Source organism: Mesoplodon mirus (genome assembly GCF_964341445.2).
Source record: "Mesoplodon mirus genome assembly, chromosome: 3".
In the NCBI taxonomy this organism is placed as follows: domain Eukaryota; kingdom Metazoa; phylum Chordata; class Mammalia; order Artiodactyla; family Ziphiidae; genus Mesoplodon; species Mesoplodon mirus.
Genome location: NC_138978.1, coordinates 87,668,129 through 87,689,476, shown reverse-complemented (window position 1 = coordinate 87,689,476; position 21,348 = coordinate 87,668,129). Strand labels below are relative to the sequence as shown.

Genomic DNA, 21,348 nt, shown 5'->3' with positions numbered 1-21,348 from the left:
TACAAGCCGCTCATGCAGCTCAATATCAAAAAAACAAACAACCCAATCCAGAAATGGGCAGAAGACCTAAATAGACATTTCTCCCAAGAAGATATACAGATTGCCAACAAACACATGAAAGGATGGTCCACATCAGTAATCATTAGAGAAATGCAAATCAAAATGACAATGAGGTATTACCTCACACCAGTCAGAATGGCCATCATCAAAAAATCTACAAACAGGGCTTCCCCAGTGGCGCAGTGGTTGACAGTCTGCCTGCCGATGCAGGGGACACGGGTTGGTGCCCCGGTCCAGGAAGATCCCACATGCCGCAGAGTGGCTGGGCCCATGAGCCATGGCCGCTGAGCCTGCACGTCCGGAGCCTGCGCTCCACAACGGGAGAGGCCACAACAGTGAGAGGCCCACGTACCGCAAAAAAAAAAAAAAAAAAAAAAAAAAAAAAATCTACAAACAGTAGATGCTGGAGAGAGTGTGGAGAAAAGGGAACCCTCTTGCACTGTTGGTGAGAATGTAAATTGATACAGCCACTATGGAGAACAGTGTGGAGGTTCCTTAAAAAAGTAAAAATAGAACTACCATGTGACCCAGCAATCCCACTACTGGACATATACCCTGAGAAAACCATAATTCAAAAAGAGTCATGTACCACAATGTTCACTGCAGGTCTATTTACAATAGCCAGGACATGGAAGCAACCTCAGTGTCCACTGACAGATGAATGGAGAAAGAATATGTGGCACGTATATATAATGGAATATTACTCAGCCATAAAAGGAAACAAAATTGAGTTATTTGCAGTGAGGTGGACGGACCTAGAGTCTGTCATACAGAGTGAATAAGTCAGAAAGAAAAAACAAATTCTGTATGCTAACACATATATATGGAATCTAAAAAAAAATGGTTCTGATGAACCTAGGGGCAGGACAGGAATAAAGATGCAGAGGCAGAGAATGGACCTGAGGACACAGGGAAGGGGAAGTGCAAGCTGGGACGAAGTGACAGAGCAGCACTGACATATATACACGACCAAATGTAAAATAGATAGCTAGTAGGAAGCAGCTGCATAGCACAGGGAGATCAGCTCGGTGTTCTGTGACCACCTAGAGGGCTGGGATAGGGCGGGTGGGAGGGAAATGCAAGAGGGAGGAGATATGGGGATATATATATACATATAGCTGATTCACTTAGTTATATAGCAGAAACTAACACAACATTGTAAAGCAATTATACTCCAATAAAGATGTGAAAAAAAAAACCCCACAGAACTTTATAGTACAAGTGAACCTTAATGTATGCTAATTAAAACAAGAATACTTAGGAGGAGGTCAGGAGATCCCAGGATGCAGACTGTGACAAAATTACCTAACTGTATTACAAATGTATGAAATAACCTCATTGAAGTGGGAGATGAAGGTACTGACCTAAATAACTTTGGAAATGAGTATATTTGCCTGTACAAATAAAGGCAAAGGAACTGTGTAGTACAAGCAGTGTACTCTAGTTCAGGAGTCCACAACCCTTCTGGCACCAGGGACTGGTTTCATGGAAGGCAATTTTTCCACGGACTGGGGGTCAGGGGGGATGGTTTCGGGATGATTCAAGCGCATTACATTTATTGTGTACTTTATTTCTATTATTATTACCTTGTAATATATAATGAAATAATTATAGAACTCACTATAATGCAGAATCACTGGGAGCCCTGAGCTTGTTTTCCTGCAACTGGATGGTCCCATCTGGGGGTGATGGGAGACAGTGACACCCAAAGTGTGTTGCTTATGTCCAGTCTACTCCATAAGATGCAGCTTAATTGTCACTTGCCACTCACTGATAGGGTTTTGATATGAGTCTGCAAGCAATTGATTTATTATGGTCTCTGTGCAGTCTAACCTCTCTGCTAATGATAATCTGTATTTGCAGCTGCTCCCCAGTGCTGGCATCACTGCCTCAGCTGCACCTCAGATCATCAGACATTAGATTCTCATAAGGTGTGTGCAACCTAGATCCCTCACATGTGCAGTTCACAGTAGGGTTCGTGCTCCTATGAGAATCTAATGCTGCTGCTGATCTGACAGGAGGCAGAACTCACGCAGTAATGTGAGTGATGGGGAGCGGTTGTAAATACAGATGAAGGTTCACTCGTTCACTTGCCCCCCGCTCACCTCCTGCTGTGTGGCCCAGTTCCTAATGGGCCATGGACCAGTAACAGTCTGTGGCCCAGGGGTTGGGGACCCTTGCTCTAGTTGGTAAAGCTGTTTCCCATGCAGGTATGGATTAACAATTCTGAAACCACTATACATGAATACTGGAATTGAATGATTAAGTATTAGATGTTGGATGATGAAAGCCAGTTTCTCACTGCTATACTGGAAGATTACAGACAAGCAAGGAGGTAAGAGTAGGATGATCAGTGTGTTAGTGTGATTAGTGTTGGAGATCTCATGATGAATTCATTTTTAGCTTAATACAAATAAAGATAGATTCATACAGAAACATTTACAGATATGTGCATATCTGCAGATGTATATATACACATCTATTTCCTTGCTCTGTCAGCTGAGAGGATCTAAAAGAACTAGCAACAAGCGCACCCAGTGTCCAAACAGTAGTTTCTAATACCATTAGAATAAAAGGAATCAGGGTTCATTAGAGAAATGTTTGATTCTAGGACAGATGAGTCTAGAGTATTTTTTAGTGTCAGTAAGTAAAGAAATGCTACACACACACACACACACACACTGATGGGGGCGTTGTATGTCAAGAACCAATTGAAGGAGCTCCCGTAACTAAAACTGGAACAATTTCAGCAAAAAATAAATAGGCCAAAATGCAAGATAAACCAAATTACAAACCAAATTACCAAAATGAGCTGAAGTACAAAATAAATATCCATGAGTACATGCTGACATATAGAAATGATTGAATAAATAAAGAGGGGAGAAAAGACAAATTTCTTGTATAGAAGAATGTCAAATAATTTAAGTAGATACTATCCCCTCAAGAAGGTGGACCATAACTCCCCATCCTTTAAGTGTAGGCTATACACGGTGACTTACTTCTAGAGAGTACAGTATAGAAATGGGAGATAGGGGAGAGGGGAGTAACTTTACAGTGAAGAAACCAGACAAAAACTAGTGTAGCCAAGTGATCAAGGTTAACATAAACAGTGATAAGTCATGCTGATTACACGTACCCTTGAAATGATGTAATAAGAATGGCAGTTTACCTTTGTGAACTTCCTCCCCAAAATTCATAACTCATTTAATCATATGAAAAACATTAAGTAAACTACAACTGAGGGACATTCTACAAAATAGTTGCCCAGGACTCCTCAAACTGTCAAGGTCATCAAAGACAAGGAAAGGTTGAGAAACTATCACAGCCAAGAGAAGCCTAAGGAAACATGACCACTACATGTAATGTGGTATCCTGGATGGGATCCTAGAATATAAAAAAGACATTAGTCAAAAACTAATGAATTCTGAATAAACTATGGACTTTAGTGGACTTTAGTGAATAACAATGTCTCAATATTGGTTCTTTCATTGTAACAAATGTACCATACTAAGATGCACACATAAGATGCTGATAATAAGGGAACTGGGTGTGGGGGCATATGGGAATTCTCTGTACTCAGTTTTTCTGTAAATTTAAAACTGTTCTAAAAATAAAGTATATTAAGAAAAAATTAGGGTTTCTGCTTCCACCCATGAAAGATAACAAGTATGGGATTTGCCTCACCTCAATTAACAAGTAGGAAAGTGAATAAAATATGACACTGAAAAAAAAGGCAGTACAAAACTCTGATCCTTAAGAGAAAGAAAACAAATGAGGCAAGCCCTACAATCATACTTTTCTTCCCGGAAACAATTAGATCATTGCACAGGGAAGGTAAATAGAAGCAGAGCCTAGTTGTCTTGCTGAGTTGAGAAGACAAATATGGGAGCTCGGGAAAATGAGTCAGCTGGAATTTATGGGGCACAGTACAACAGAAGAGGAACTTAAGAAAAAGAGCTCCAAAAATTAGAGGAGGGATCCCATTGAGCCTTCATCTGAACACAATCTGAGCACACATAGGGTAAAACTTCATGAAGCCCAGCAAAGAATAAAGGTCAGGGAGCTATAAGCCTGTTCATACAGGCCAGGCAGATCAAGTTCCTTCTGGCAAGGACTGAATACTGATCCTAGGTCCCAGAAGGGTCACACCTCAGTAGAAGAGCTATCCACCCTTCAGAGTAAAGGCTACTCTAGAGCCACCCTAAGTTTAAAAACAAATCTCAAAAAGATGAAGATGATCCACAATAACTTAATTGCCTGCTAAAACAAACTTCAACACTTTTAAAAGAGAGACAAGGGCCTCCCTGGTGGCGCAGTGGTTGAGAGTCCGCCTGCCGATGCAGGGGATGCGGGTTCGTGCCCCGGTCTGGGAGGATCCCATATGCCGCGGAGCGGCTGGGCCCGTGAGCCATGGCCACTGGGCCTGTGCGTCCGGAGCCTGTGCTCCGCGACGGGAGAGGCCACAACAGTGAGAGGCCCGCATACCGCAAAAAGAAAAAAAAAAAAAAAAGAGAGAGACAACAAAATTCAAACACTCAACAGCATACTATTCACAATGTTCTGAATCTAATAAAAAATTATCAGGTATGTGAAGAAGTAGCAAAAGATGAACTATAATCAGGAGAAAAATCAGTCAATAGAAATAGACCCAGAAATGAAAGAAATGGTGGAGTTAGCAGAAAAAGCATTTAAAAATGCTATTATAGGGGGCTTCCCTGGTGGCGCAGTGGTTGGGAGTCCGCCTGCTGATGCAGGGGACATGGGTTCGTGCCCCGGTCCGGGAAGATCCCACATGCCGCGGAGCAGCTGGGCCCATGAGCCGTGGCCGCTGAGCCTGCGCGTCTGGAGCCTGTGCTCTGCAACAGGAGAGGCCACAACAGTGAGAGGCCCGTGTACCGCAAAATTTAAAAAAAAAAAGAAGCTATTATAGGGACTTCACTGGTGGCACTGTGGTTAAGAATCTGCCTGCCAATGCAGGGGACACAGGTTTGAGCCCTGGTCCGGAAGATCCCACATGCCGCAGAGCAACTAAGCCTGTGCACCACAACTACTGAGCCTGCACTCTAGAGCCCGCGAGCCACAACTACTGAGCTCGTGTGCCACAACTACAGAAGCTCGCGTGCCTAGAGCCAGTGCTCTGCCACAAAAGAAGCCTGTGCTCCGCAAGGAAGAGTAGCCCCCGCTCCTGCAACTAGAGAAAGCCCACGTGTAGCAATGAAGACCTAACACAGCCCAAAATAAATAAATAAATAAATAATAAATAAAATAAGATCTTATTATAGATACACTCAAGGATTTTTAAATAAGGAACATAATGAAGAGATTTTTTTTAAAAACCTGACAAAACTTTTATTTATTTATTTTTTTGTGGTACGTGGGCCTCTCACTGTTGTGGCCTCTCCTGTTGCGGAGCACAGGCTCCAGATGCGCAGGCTCAGTGGCCATGGCTCACGGGCCCAGCCGCTCCACGGCATGTGGGATCCTCCCGGCCCGGGGCACGAACCCGTGTCCCCTGCATTGGCAGGCGGACTCTCAACCACTGCGCCACCATGGAAGCCCCTGACAAAACTTTTAGAGTGAAATATGCAATATCTGAAATGAAAAGAAAATTCATGAATGGAGTAAAAAGATTAGATACTGAAGAAGAAAAGATCGGTGTACCTGTGTATATAGCAATACAAATTATCCAAATAAGACATAGGGAGAAAAAATAAACTGGTTAAAAAAAAAGAAGCTTAAGCGAGCTTGGGACTAACATAACATAATTGGAGTCCCATGTGGAAAGGAGAAAAAGAAGAGGATGGTAAGAAAACTTGAAAAAAATAACAGTTGTAGAATTTCCAAATTTCATAAAAACTACAAACCCACAGGTCCAAGAAGCTCAATAAATCATAAGCAGAATAAACAAAAGCACAAGATATAACCAAATTGCTAAAAACTAATTATAGAGAAAAAAAACTGTAAAGCAGCCAAAGAAAAAGGTACATCAAATACTGACACGCAAAGCTAGACATGATCACAGGCTTCTTGTTAGAGACAACGCAGCCAAAAAAACAATGAAATTACATGATTAAAGCACTGAAAGAAATACAAATCACAAATTTATAATTTTGTATTTAGCAAAAATATCTTTCAATAATGGAGGCTAAATGAAGACTTTTCTAGACAAACAAAAGCTGAGAAAAGTCATTGTCAGCTGAACTCTATTACAAGAAATTTAAAGAAAGTTCTTTAGGCTGAAGGAAAATTATAACGGATAGAAACCTGGACCTACACAAAAGATTGAAAGTGTCAGAATTGGTAATATAACTAAAGTATAACTTTTTCCCTAATTTTTAAAATTACTTAAAAGATAATTGTTTAAAAAAATAATTACAATTTATAGTGGGGTTTTGAGTATATATAGAAGTGAAATGTATGGCAGCAATAACACAAGGGACAGAAGGGGGAAAATGTCCTAACATCATACATAAAGGTGTATAATATTAATTGAAGGTAAATGGTAATAACAATGCATATTGAAAATCCTAAAGTAACTACTAAAAAAACAAAAACAACACACACACACAATATAGCCAATATGCCAATAGTGGAAATAAACTGCATTAAAAAATTTTTTTCTCAATTAATACAAAGAAAAGAAGAAAAGAGAAAAAAGAGAACAAAGAAAAAATGAAAACAAATAGTAAATAGTAGCCCTAAATTCCAACACATTAATACCTATATTATCATAAATAATCTAGATTCTCCAATTAAAAGGCGAGATTATGAGACCAGATAATAAAAGAGCAAGACATAACTAGAGCTGTCTACAAAAAATTAATTTTAAACCCATTTAAAATACAAAGACACAGAGAGGCTAAAGGTAAAAGGATGAAAAAACATATACCATCTAAATGCTAATCATAAGAAAGCTGGAGTGGGAATGCTAACTAGACTTATTGTGATGATCAGTTCATTATGTTAAACACCTGAAACTAATACAATGCTATATATCAATTATACCTCAACTGTTAAAAAAGAAAGCAAGCTGGCACAGCCCTATTAACATCAGACAAAAGACTCACAACAGGAATATTACTTGGGGTAAAGACTAAAATTTCATAATGAAAAAGGAGTCAATTCATCAAGAGAAAATAACAATCCTAAATGTGTGTGTACCAAATAACAAACTTTCAAAATATATGAAGCAAAACTGATAGAACTGAACGGGGAAGTAGATAAATTTACAATTATATTAGAGACATCAACATTCTTCTCAGTAATTAACAGAACAAGTAGACAAAAAGTCAGTTAAGGATATGGAAGACTTGAACTAAACATGCTAAACAGCATATTTAAACTAAGCTGCATGCTAGCCATTCCCATCTAAATAAGACCAAAAGCATCTGAGGCTTAAACAATTACCCTGCCCTTAAGACAGAAACTTAGGAAACATTCCTATTTAATTCAGATACAAGCCTCAGTTTAAAAAATTATGCTGTAGATAGCATGGTGTATTAAAAATCTTCACCAGATTTTTCATTTTCCAACACATCAAAATTTTTTTCTCTTTTTGACTATATTTAATCTCAGCTGACAAGGCTGCTTCTGACTCTGTAGAGATGCCCTAATTTCCCCCTTGCTCTTGCTTTATAGTACATTGCTATTCAATACGTCCTGATTTTAGCTGAACTGGATTCACCTCTCCAGGAAGAATAATGGCCTGGATTACTCAGAGAAACTCTAAAGAATTTTTCACTAGGACTATTTTTTTAAGTACTCTTGCTGCAAGAATATATTTTTTTCCTTTTAGTTCAACATAACTGAATAAGGGTTAAACACAGAGCAGTGAATCCAGACTTTCTGTTGCTGTCACCATTACCCATTACACTTTGCAAATATTTTAGAGAACATAAACTTTAAAAATGGTAAGTTAGCTTTCTCCTGAGACATCCATTTTGACATACATTGACTACAGCTTTCATAGGATTAGCCTTTCCTAAGTTAAAAAATGATTTGTGAAGTGTAATGGATGCCCTGTTATCCAGTACAATGAGGACTGATAGTTGTTTGGTTAATCTAAAAATTAGGAGAGAATTTTTAATATGATTTGTCTATATCATAATCATTTTATTCTAACTTAAAAAATAAATATGTATTCATTCACAAATCTTTGACCATACAAGGTCAATCTTTATTTTTTTATTGTGGGTTTGCTGATTGGAGCCTCCTATTTCTTGCAAAAACTATATATACCCATATACCCTGTCTATGATTTTTAGTTCAAACTTCTCTGAAGTGAAGAAAGTTAAAAATTTTTATGAAGCAATCTGAAGTATAGAATAATTTAAGACTTTTATAATTTCCCCTCAAACTTTTATATTGTTTCATCTAAACTGAACTCAATAGCAGTTTTACTTTATTTTTTAATTTATCTTTTATTTTTTGGTCATGCCACGTGGCATGTGTCATCCCAGCTGCCCAACCAGGGATCGAGCCTGTGCCCCCTGCATTGGAACTGTGGAGTCTTAACCACTGGACTTCCAGGGAAATCCCTGAATTCAACAGCAATTTTAAAAGTGCCTCTCCCCGAGAGGAGTCTGGGGGAGAATGGATACATGTATATGTATGGCTGAGTTGCTTTGTTGTGCACCTGAAACTATCACAACATTGTTTATCGGCTATACTCCAATATAAAATAAAAAGTTAAAAAAAAAATGCTCAGGGCTTCCCTGGTGGCGCAGTGGTTGAGAGTCTGCCTGCTGATGCAGGGGACACAGGTTCGTGCCCCGGTCCGGGAAGATCCCACATGCCGCGGAGCGGCTGGGCCCATGAGCCATGGCCGCTGAGCCTGCGCGTCCGTGAGCCATGGCCACTGAGCCTGCGCATCCGGAGCCTGTGCTCCGCAACGGGAGAGGCCACAGCAGTGAGAGGCCCGCGTACCGCAAAAAAAAAAAAAAAAAAAAGCTCAAAAAAAAAGTGCCCCTCCCTTATTAATATTTCTAAAACATTCACTTTGGTTTTCATTGTAACAACAAATTCTTTTCATACTTCATGTATCATTGGTTTATATGATATGTCATTAAGTCATGCTATCAAAACAAGAAATTCAAATGGCATCAAACAGGTTTGGGAATAACCCCTAGTGACTCAGGAGACACAAACTCAGTGAAAGGAATGGAAATGTTATAGGTATACTAGAGAATGACATCCTAGCCTTGAGAGTTCTGCCTAACATGTCAGCATGCTCTACAGAGAACAGCTGAAGAGTACATTTAGTCACGTTCAGTTAAGGAGTTTCTACTCTAGGTGACTTGTTTCCTTTTAGGCGCCCAGTGCCTTTGGCTTTGGTTCCCCATTGCAACCTCCCTCAAAGGCCCATGGTACCAAAGAATCTCACCTCTTTTCTCTCTATTGTTCCCACAACTAATTTATTATTTTAAACCTTTTAAGTGGACAGGGTCGACCATCTATCATTAATAAAGTAATTAGTATTAAGACGTTCATAACCCACTTTATTGTATGGGAATCTGGAATTTTATTACAGTTACTTCATAAAGCTTCTTGGCAATCCTAGTAAGATAGGGAACAGCAAACTTTTTCTGCAAAGGGCCAGATAGTAAACATCAATATAAATATAAATATAAATATAAATATATTTGGGCTTTTCAGGTTTCTGTTGCATATTGGTTTTTTGTTGTTGTTGTTGTTCTTTTATACAAAAAGAAGCCACTGACCAGCTTTGGGTTGTGTCATAGTTTGCCAACCTCCACTCTAAGATAAGGTAGAAAAGGCAACAATGTGCCTCCCTCCCAGATATCTAATATATACTTATAGCAACTAATATTTACTGAATGCTTCCAATGTGCTGTAGAACCATGCTAAGTGCTTTATGTACGTTATCGGATTCAATCCTCACAGCCATCCTATGCTACAATTACTATCATTATTTCTTTTACAGATAAAGAATTTGAGACTTGGAGAGATTAAGTAACTTCTCAATAATTATTAAATGGTACAATCAGAATCTAAACCCAGAAAGACTGACTTCTGGATTACTAAACTGTATACTTCTGAAAAAGTTTTCAGCTGATGGACTCAAGAATATATAGCTAATTAGTCATATGGCACAGACTAGGACATTGATCTCCTGACTCAGTGCTGATTTACTAAATATTCAGAGAAATCTACATTTTAAAGGAAGATTTGACAGCATTTTAACCCCATGAATGAATGTCTGATGTTATAATATCAGGCACTGAAAAAAAAGGTATTCTGGAAGGGATACAGGATCTTAAGTGTTACAAAGCTAAAATTAGGAATCACTGCCCTGCTTTTTCAATAAAGCAGCACAAGAGAATCTTAATTATGGAATACTGAAGTGCAACAAATAAATTATTTTTAAAATACAGTGGATTCAATTTCACTCAGAAAACATCAGAATAATAATTAACACTATAAAATGGGAGATCAGCAGTGGAGTGGATAAGTTAGGTACTTAGAGGTACGCTAAAGATGACAGGAAGAAATAAAAGTAGAGAGAAATGCCCAATATATGGATGGTATTCATCTGGTGATTGACAGTAATTCAGGAAAGAACGTAATGTTACAGAGATCCATAACAGGAGTAATGTGTTGTAGTACTCCAGGAAGCAACACTCAGAAAAGTAGCAACATAATTAACAAATGGGATCCATGAACTCTAATGGGTCCTTTTATTATAACCTCTCTCCCGCCAAATAAAAAAAGCTCTCTTTGTCTCTCCTTTGAGCAGAAGTATTGGAGATAAGCAAGGACAAAGATGTGGGAAGGGTGGAGAAGTTATGCTTTGGAGAGGGAAAGGCCTGTGTAGAGGCAGAACAGTGTAGTAAATGTGACTTTCCCTGGAGGCCTACTGCTATCCCTTTCCTCCTTGGACTGGGGGGAAATGCAAGTGATTCAAATCACCTTTCTCTCCTTGTCCCACGTAAGTAAAGGACATACAGACTGTTGCTACCATCTACACAAAACCTTGTATCAAAGGCCTATTACCTGGATGATGATAGCAAACACTCACATGGTACTTACTATGTGCCAGGCACTGTTCAAAGTACTTTAAATGCTTTTAGTAATTTAATACTCATAATAACCCTATAAGATGAGTATTATTATAATCTCCATCGTTGATGAGGATGCTGAAACACAGAATGGTTAAATGACTTCTCCAAATTCATACAGCTAAAGATGGTAGAGCTGGAATTCAAACCCAGGCAGACAGGCTCCATACATAGTCCACATACTCTTAACTACTCATTTATAAATGACTTCTTTGGCTTAGTTGTACCACCACAAGCAAGTGATTGTCATCAGATCGTCTTGCAGCACATAAAGGGCTCCAGGTATTGGGCTGCAGATCAAGGGAAAGGCTGGACAGAGCAACTAGCAACTGGAGACATAATCTTGGAAGAACTGGGATACCAGGGATGTTTTTGAAGAAGGAGCTTGAGCTTAAGAGAAAGACAGTGACTCAATAAAAGAAACTATCTCTTTACCATACCAGTTTGGACAATAAACTAGCAAACTAAACTGTTCTAAAATTTGAGACCTAAATTGAATGTAATTCTGCCCATAAATCCTGGTCTTTGTGAGTACTTGCATTGATCATTAAATATGAGTACATATAATTAAAGCAGTCATTTTACAAACGGATTTTTAGCCATACCACTAGGATAAATGCTGACATTGATTATCTAGAACAAGAAATAATTCAGAAAGTTCTGTTGCTGGGCTTTAGGTTATATTACATGATACAAGCATACATTAGAGATACTGAGGGTTCAGTTCCAGACCACCACAATAAAGCAGGTCACACGAATCTTTTGGTTTCCTAGTGCATATAAAAGTCACGTTTACACTATACTGTAGTCTAATAAGTGTGCAACAGCATTATGTATATACCTTAATTTAAAAATATTTTATTGCTAAAAAACGTTAACCATCATCTGAACCTTCAGTGAGTTGTAGTAGTAACATCAAAGATCACTGATCACAGAACACCATAACAAATATAATAATGAAAAAGTCTGCAATATTGTGAGAACTACTAAACTGTGACACGGAGACATGAAGTGAGCCAATGCTTTTGGAAAAAAAATGGTGCTGACAGACTTGCTCGATGCAGAATTGCCACAAACTTTCAATTTGTAAAAAATGCAATTATCTGCGAAGTGCAATAAAGGAAAACGAGGTATGCCTGTGTTTTCTGAACTACTGACATAATATTCTTTGAACTGAATAATAAAGTAAATATGTACAAACAAAGAGATGTTTAAGTTTGGAATAGGAAGGTAATCTTGGGATTTAGAATTTGCCATTTTAACTCACATAAGGGCACTAACAACAAAGCAAGAATACTTAAGCCAGATATTCCTGAAACACATTCTCAGGAAATTGCCTTTCTAGTTAATATAAATTTATTTTTTATTGCTAGGTGAACAAAATAAGCCAGAAGTGTGGGCAAGAGCTGTCCTAAAATACAAACCTAATATTCTAGATCCAGCTCTTAAACAGTCCACTGTCAGGCAGTACACAGGGAGAAGCCAAATACAGACACTGTTTGAGGACATACTGCAAATCGTCACAGCATCCTGCTTTCCCTGTATGACAACAATAGCCTTAGGGCTCCATAGGTAGAATTTTGCTAGGATGCCCATATGGTTTCAAGAAAAATCTGGCACAAAATAAAATCAAAGTAAATTAATTCTAAAATAAAATTGTGCTGTCCCCCTACCCCAACCAAAAAGAAAGGTGCGTGCGTGCACACACACACCACTTGGGAATTTGTATATTCCCAAATATGAGAAATACATATCCATGATATGGAAAATATATGAATAAATCTGTATCACACTCTGTATTTTACTATACCTAATGCAGATTTCATAAAAAATAGGAAAATGTGTATATATATATTTACAAAACATATGTTCCCAGAAAGAAAAGTTCAATTTCTGAATGGTAGTCTAATGGAAACTGGCAATCCTAGGGTTTAGCAATGTACTACAGTCAGTTAACTGGCAAAACCAGTATGATTTCTGAGAGTACAAACATCACTACTATTTGGCTTGGTGGATTTCTGTAATCTAAACTCACTGCTAATTTCAGTAAGGGCTGTGTACCCTTGAACCTACAAGACTGCTTCTTGCATCTGCAAAAATAGTCTGGTTCTTCCTCTTCTGCAGCACCAGAATAACTTAACATTCTATTTGAAACACAAAGAGATAGGGAGGAGAACTCTGGGTTCCTCAGCTTTCTGGTTCCAATTCTAGTCTGTTATGAGGCCAGCTGTACCTCTTTCCCTTGAGTTCCAAGAAAAAAACCCTGTATTTTTATTAACATCTTTTCTTTCTTTAAGCAGATTTTAGTTACTTACCAAAAACAGGCAGCAGGCTTTCATTTAAACTCTAAAAGCCTGGAATGTCTAAGCAACCCAACTCTACAGCAGAAAAATGATTTTTAAAAAGTACACTGAAATATTAAACCTCCTAATCCATGCTATTCAGGAGAATCGGCTATTTTGAATCAAAGACTTTGAGCCAGAATGAATTCAGAGAAAATACATGTCATTCATGTAGAAATAATCATTTTCAATACCATAATGCCTGTGAAATTAAAAATTGCATTTAATTACATTTTCTGTGACAGTGGCTTTCAAACCTATTTTAGGCAACAGTATATTTTCTTCTAATAAAATCTTCGGTTCATGCCCAATGCACAGCACAGATCTTCTCTAGCTGAGCATGTGCACATGTCTGGGTAGGGTCACCTGTGCATGTGTGAATGTGCAGATAGAAAATCCTGCCTAATGTCCAAACTCCTCCCCTGCCAGAGACCTCCTGAGGCATCACCATGGAACCCCTGTAGCCTATGTGAATCAGCTTGAAAACCACCGTGCTAGAAAAAGACAGCTACCCTTTTACACTTTACTGTCACAACCAAGACACCAAATTAATCACATGCCTATTTACCTGTGAGCTTTAAAACTTTTTCCATCAACATAAATATCAATATCTGGGCAACACTGTTTCACATAAAGCTTCAATAAATCTTCTCCTAATTCAGATGCAGGTTCCAAGTCATAAATATCTTTAAAAGAGAAAAACAAGACTAAAAAAAGTTTCTTTAATAGTATATATATTCCAAAATTGTGTATTCTAATACTAGCAATTTGTTTTTCCACAGTTATCTCAATTAGCTACTGAAAGAGAGTAACAGTGACTGAAACATTTAAGTGGTAAATTCAAAGTAAAATGAAACTTTAAAAAACTTTAAAATCATCTATCCTTTCTGCTCTGAAATATATATTTCTATTTATATTTAAATACAGATATACCTTTAAATATAGATACACATTTAAACATAGGTAATATTGTTACAAAATTATATGCCAAAACTGAAGCCACTTCATGAACATCTGACTTAGAAAATTTTCCAATTTTGATATTCTTTTTCACCACTTAATTTTTTCCTGTTCCTGTTCATGGACTTATGGCTAGGATAATCTGTGAACCAATAGAATTTCAACTAAAATCAATGGGATTCATAGGACACTTACTATGAGTTTAGTACTGTACGTAGTATGGAGAGGTATAGAAAATAAATACTTTAAGAACTATCTCTACTTCAAAAGATTCACACTTTAGGCAATGGGAAGTGAAATATGCTATAGCATGTCACCTTCTAACTTCTTTACTACATTATTGTCTATCTCCACCCCCACCATACCTTCTCCAACTGGAATCTAAGTTCCAAAAGAGCTGGAAGTCCACTTTAGTCATTGAAGTATCCCTTAGACCTAGAATAGTCCTAACACATAGATCCTCAATAAATATTTGTTGAATAAATTAATATATCAAATACTACATAAAAAGATTTTTGAAGAAAAAACATAAAACCAACCAGAATAAAGCAGGGGAAGGAGGCAGATCCTACCACTTCCAGATATTCCTATAGAAGACTTAAAGCACATAAATTAGTGGGAGATGTTGAAGGAATAGTCTTCATTTCGATGATTCAAAGATCAGAGTATAATTTTTGACACAAAGGGAAAATCTAGAAACTTTTCAAAAGAAAACCAAGTTAATTTGATAGATGATTACCTATCTCAACTCCCAATTATGTACTCAAATAGCCTCCTGAACTTGATATATCACAGTGTGGTATAATAAAAATATATATTTGGTCTTTCTCCCCCATTCCTGGCACAGAGCTTAAAACTCTTGAAATTTCCTAAATTATAGGAATGTCTTACTTGAGTTTATGTTAATGACGTGATTCAGGGTAGGGTTCCTAAATAGCTTCAGGATGGGGGCTGGTCACCAGAAAGGACAAATATGTGATTAAACAGTGGGAACTTTCAGTGCTCCCCCCCCATCTCTAGGGAGGGAAAGGGGGCTATAGATTGAATTATAAAAATTCTTGAACAATAAGATTCAGGGAGCTACTGGGTTGGTGAACACACTGACTTGTTGGAAATATAACAGGGAAGAACCAAATCTGACTACATATTGGATGTTTCTTTTACTTTAACCCTTGCTTCCCGCTGCTTTTGTTCATTAAAAGGATACTGTCTATACATAATGGCCTGCCTCAGGGAACCCTGCCCCTCTGCCTGAATGTTAAACCAAAGTGCCTTTGATCAGAGAAACATCTGGACCCTGTCCACCTGTAGATGGCTGCAAGAAAGAAGAAATTAACACATCCCCTTCCTGAGGCTGGCCATTCTAGGGGATATTTGCAAAACTTATGGGCTTTTTACTTTACTTCCTCATCTCCTCCCCCTCTCTGTGCTATAAAAGAAACTGGCATCCAAACCCCGATAAGATGGTTATTTTGAGACTTTAGTCTGCCATCTTCCCGGTCTGCCGGCTTACCAAATAAAGTCATATTCCTTGCCTCAACACCTCGTCTCTGATTTATTGGCCTGTCATGCGGCGAGCATAGCGAGCTTGGACTTGGTAACAGAAAGATGGCGCACCCTGAGGGGGCATGGAATTTGTTCTGTATGCTGCCCTTGCCCACCCCACCCCATACCTCGCCCTATGCATCTCTTCCATTTGGCTGTTCCTAAATTATATCTTTTATGAAAAACAGGTAAACATAAGAGAAATGTGTTCCTGAGTTCTGTGAGTCATTCTAGCAAATTATTGAACCTTCGAGGAGGATGGTCATGGGAACTCCTGAATTTGTAGTCACTGGGCACAAGCCTGGGTAGTAAAAAGCGCCAGAATATGTCACCCCAAAACATGCCACTTTGGCATGAGGATTATTTTGAGCTAAAGGTACTTGAGAAGGAGCAGATGCAGGAAAAGCTATTTACATCCCCCTAACTGCCTAAAAATAAAAGTACAAATTTTCCCTTTTGTAAAGGAAATTTCCATTTGTAAAGATATCTCCTTACTATTCTCATCACTTGACTCTTATTTGCATAACAAGACAATCCTTATTCACCATACATTTTCTCCCCTCACCTTCCCATAACTTGCCTCCACCACCTAGTAGCCCAAAAGTCCTTTCTTTCATTTAGCCTAAGATGATATATAAGCCTCAATCATCCGGCCACCTTCTTGAATCTCCTTTCTTTGTGAAACTCCTGGTACAAAAGAAAGTAATGAAAACCATTTTTCCCCCTTCTGTTAATCTGTCTTATTTCAGTTTAATTCGTAGGCCAGTCACAGAACCTAAGAGGGTAGAAGGAACTCTTTTCTCCTCTACAGTAGCCTAAGCACTCCACTTGTGTTGAAGTGGGGGCAATATTGTAGGACTAAGTCCTTAACCTGTGGGGTCTGTGCTAACTTTGGATAGTTAACTGTCAGAATTGAACTGTTGGATGCCCATTTGGTGCTAGGAGAATTGGTTGGTGTGTGGAAAAAACCACACACATTTGGTGTCAGAAGTGGTACCCAGAAAAACAAAAACAAAAACACATTCACAGAAACCCAAAACTGTTCCACAACCTGAAGTCATCATTCCACTCTACCTTAAATTTGCTCTGTTCATACTCCTTAAGCCTGCAAAACAGTACCACCTAAACTCCTTAAAATAACTTATGAGTAAGGTGACCACATCTTTTGGTTTGCCTGGGGTAGTCCAGTTAATGCCTCTTGCCCCAGAATAATTATCAACAGCAATAATAATTTTTCATCTTTCACTCTCTCAAAAGAATCCTAGTTTGGATCATAGACTATAAAGTCATCCTTTATAGAAGGCTTTCATTATCTGGCTTTTGCTTATATATCCAGGTTCATCCCTTACTTTGACCATTCCTGTCCCCTACTCTACCCTACACCCACAACAAACCATTTCTGGCTTTCCAAATTTGCTATGTGCCTGGTTCTCTTTGCCTCCAGGCATGTTGTTTCCTTTGCCTGGAACACTTCTCCCCTAAACTCTTTATGCCTGGTTAACTTCTGCTTTTTCCTTCAGGATTCAATTCAGATATCACTCCCTCCATGTAGCTTTCTCTGAAGGCCTAAGCCTAGGTTACATGTGCCCTATCTGTGTCCTTATCACACTTGGTACGTAACTTACCTGACTGTACCTCCTACTAAACTGCAAAATAGGAACACTATCTGTTTTGTTCACTATCAAATCTTCAAAACTAGCACAAAGTTGATACTCAATGTAATGATTAGAATAGCATTTCAGGAATAAACAGCAAGAGCAAAAGAACAGAAGTGGCAAAATATACTTCCTTAGGAGGAAATGCCAAGTCAGTAAGAATAGACCTCAGGGGATATGAGGGGTTGTGAAGACAGGAGGCAGCAGCGTTCTAGGCAGGAGTCAGTTCCCAACATCCCCTTACACCATGGGAAAGAAGCTAGGATTTATATTAAGGCTGTGTGAGACTACTGCAGGATTTTAATAAGGGAAGTGCCATGACCACACTTGCAATTGATGGACGTTGTTCTGTACAATAGAGATGGAGGGTGGCACAACAAAAGCCCTGGTGACCAGCTGGGATTCAAATTCTCAAGGAAAATAGCAAATTCCTGAAATAAAGAAATGGCAGGAGGGTAAAGAAGAGAAGTATTTAAGAATATTTAGGAGACAAATCAACAGACAATATCATGAATCGAATGAAGGGTAAAAGAGTAACTGAGGAGAAAGATGGTAATATAATTCACACTGATACAGTATTTAAGAAAAGAGCAGGTTGAGAAAGTGGATGATTAGGTCAGTCCGACACAAGTTAAATTTTGAGATATTTAAGGTATATTTAGACAGATATTTCTAGTCAGTGGTTAGATACGAAGCTAAAAAAATTGGAGAATACCAATTATTTAAGGGGCAGAAAGAGGAAGTTCCAGTGAAGGAGACTGAGGAGTGGCCAAGAGGGAAGGAAAGGAAAAAGCCCCCTTATGCCCAAATTGTTCCCTAATATGTCAATTGTGTTCGATCAAACTCATGTTTTGAAAACAAGTGTTATAGTAGAATTGGATGTATTTGAAAGTATCTGTTAACTAAAGAGTTTTATTACTGGTGTTTAGTGCAACAACAGTAAAAACAAACTGATTTAAGCTTAGTTAGATTGCTTTTATATATGTTCACCGTATCTCATTATGGTGAATGAATGAATACATGCACGCATGCCTGTGCTAGGCTTGAGGTAGATCTATTCATATTTTTTAATTATCTCATTTAGTCTCAGTCCTAAAAAGTAAGGGTTACAGACTGATTTTATAGATGAGGACTCTAAGACTCAGAGAGTGTAAGGGACTTTCCCAAGGCCACATAGTTAGAACAGTTGGCAGAGCTGGTATTTGATACCCATTTTTCCTGCCTATAGTCTAGAGCTCTGCATGGTCCCACAGCAGCCTATTAAAGTGGCCAAAGTTTTGACTATAAGTGAATAGAGCTCATTTACCCCTCAAATCCTTGCCTTCATCTACTTTCTCCATCACTCCGTGGAAAACTCCGTGTTGACTGGTTTACTAGACACTTGGTTGTCCACATCTTACACTTGCTTGTCCACATCTTATTAACTCCTTTGCAGTATTGCATACTGTCAATGCCACCCTCCTTGAAACTTCCTTTGTCTTCTCTGACACTATGCTCTTGATTTTTCCCTCTTAGGTGCAAGCTAATCCATGAGAAACACTAGGTCAATGCAAAGAACTGCACCAAGCTGAACTCAGCCCTGTAAGAATACACAAAACATAACACAAACACCTAAAACATCTACCAGATATCTCAGTTCACCCACACCTACCCATTTCTGGTGTTACAAACTTCTATCTGATTTCAGATAGCAACTTCTGGGAGACCATTTTCTATGAATATTTTTGTGCTCCTGTATGGTCTGGCCTTTCTGAGCAGAGCACTGGCAAATTTGGATAAAGGATGGTTAAACAACAAACATGTCTTAGGAGTCAGAGATAATGTGATGCTCCAGAAAGATTCAGACTACCATCCCCTCAAAACCATTTCCTTACATTCTAGGGTACTGAAGCTACCTTATCCTAACCAGAGAAGATTTATTTACCTTCCAAAGTAAAGGTGTCTCTCTCTCTGCAGAGGAGGATGGGCAGACCTGCCAGCAGCCTATAAAAGTCTCATAATGTTGGTGTTCCCCTCCTATGGTGCAATCCCACTGCACATGCAGGACAGGTAACATCAGGCCCTTACCACATAGCCTCGTGGGGACTGAGGGTTGGGAAGTTGTGCTGAGATGCTCTGTAAGTAACAAACAGTCTGTTTTCTGATCCAGGGGTCTCGAGTTTCCTGTTAGAATATCTACTATATATATATATATATATATATATGTATTCTTAACATCCTCCTTCCACCAATTCACAATAATTCACAAGCTGCAACCCTTCTGACACCCACTTATACAAACAAACTAGAGGTCTTTTTCAAGGTCAAATGCCACATTTATTGTAGTACTTATGCATTTCTGAACCATTTAACATGGGTAAAACTATGCTAACCATTTTTATTAGGTTCCTATCTTTTAAAAATGTGTCACGACAAAAGTTTCAGTGATTTTGTGTCATGACAAAATGTATTGGTGATTTTTGTGTTGCACGGTGTTTTTTAAGGAACGCATATATTGTGTTATAACAGAATTGATTCTGTAGTCTGCTAAAGCTTTTATTGGTGTAGATTAGAATAAGGATGACAATATATGGAGGCTTAAAAGGAGAATTATGAATTATGTGTGTATTTTTTAATAATAACCCCATCTCTAATTACTTAGGAAAACTGGGAGTTGACCATATTATTATTTCTATTTACCCATAAATTATTTACTTTCATTTATTTTTATTATATTGACTTTCATTTACTTTTATTTCATTTACTTATAAAAAGTGATCAGTAGAGCTGACTTTTGAAGTATATTTTTCTCTAATTGTATCAGAATATAATTACTTTCATGGCTATAAAATTTTATAAAAATCCACAAAAAATACCTCACCAGTGGAAATTAAATTGTTCTCTTTGTTGTTATCTTCTGGAATGTCCTCTTTGTTGTTATCTTCTGGAATTTCATGCTTCAGAAAAGAATGGTCAGATGACCTTTTACCTACAGATGACCTTCCATCATTGTCAGTACACTTTCCAGCACTGAAGTCACATTTCTTTTGTGGTACTCCACTCTCCATTATCTTTTTCCTGAGAATTTCCTCTTCATAGTTTTTTATGTTTCTATTTGATGAGTACACAATCCTAAAAGATAAAATGTAAAATGTTAATAAAAATAATATCAGTGATTCTTAAAAGCTAGTTTTCCAGCATGCTGCTTTCATAGATAACGGCTATATAGTTTTAAAACCTTTTAAATCTGGACTAACTAGAGGAAAGATCAATCTAAAATAACAGAAAGTTTGAAAAGTAGTCTATAAAAAATTTTAATGTTAAAAAGGAATATATAATGCCAACAAGTTATATAACCTAAATGAAATGGACAATTCCTAGGAAGGATACACATTACCAAACTTGATTTAAGAAGAAACAGAGTATCTGAATAGACAAATAACAAGTAAAGAGATTGAATTAGTAATCTAAAACTTCTCACAAAGAAAAACGCAGGACCAGGTGGCTTCACTGCTGAACTCTACCAAATGTTTAAAGAAGAATTAATGCCAATCCTTCACAAACTTTTCCAAAAATTATAAGACGGAACACTTCCCAATTCATTATGTAAAGCCAGTATTATACTGACACAAAAGCAGACAAAGACAGGGCTTCCCTGGTGGCGCAGTGGTTGAGAGTCCGCCTGCCGATGCAGGGGACACGGGTTCGTGCCCCGGTCCGGGAAGATCC

General features: G+C 38.1%; 1 protein-coding gene across 2 annotated transcripts in view; it reads right to left on the bottom strand.

Moving 5' to 3' along the window:
• BTBD8 (BTB domain containing 8) overlaps window positions 1-21,348 on the bottom strand; it is an 88,596-nt gene that overhangs the window by 52,411 nt on the left and 14,837 nt on the right. For both annotated transcript variants that reach the window (XM_082613379.1, XM_082613380.1), the window contains 2 exons: window positions 20,501-20,751; window positions 14,049-14,166 (listed from right to left, as the gene is read on the bottom strand). In XM_082613379.1, the coding sequence (XP_082469505.1) occupies window positions 14,049-14,166; window positions 20,501-20,751 (369 nt within the window). The remainder of the gene's footprint in view (window positions 1-14,048; window positions 14,167-20,500; window positions 20,752-21,348) is intronic.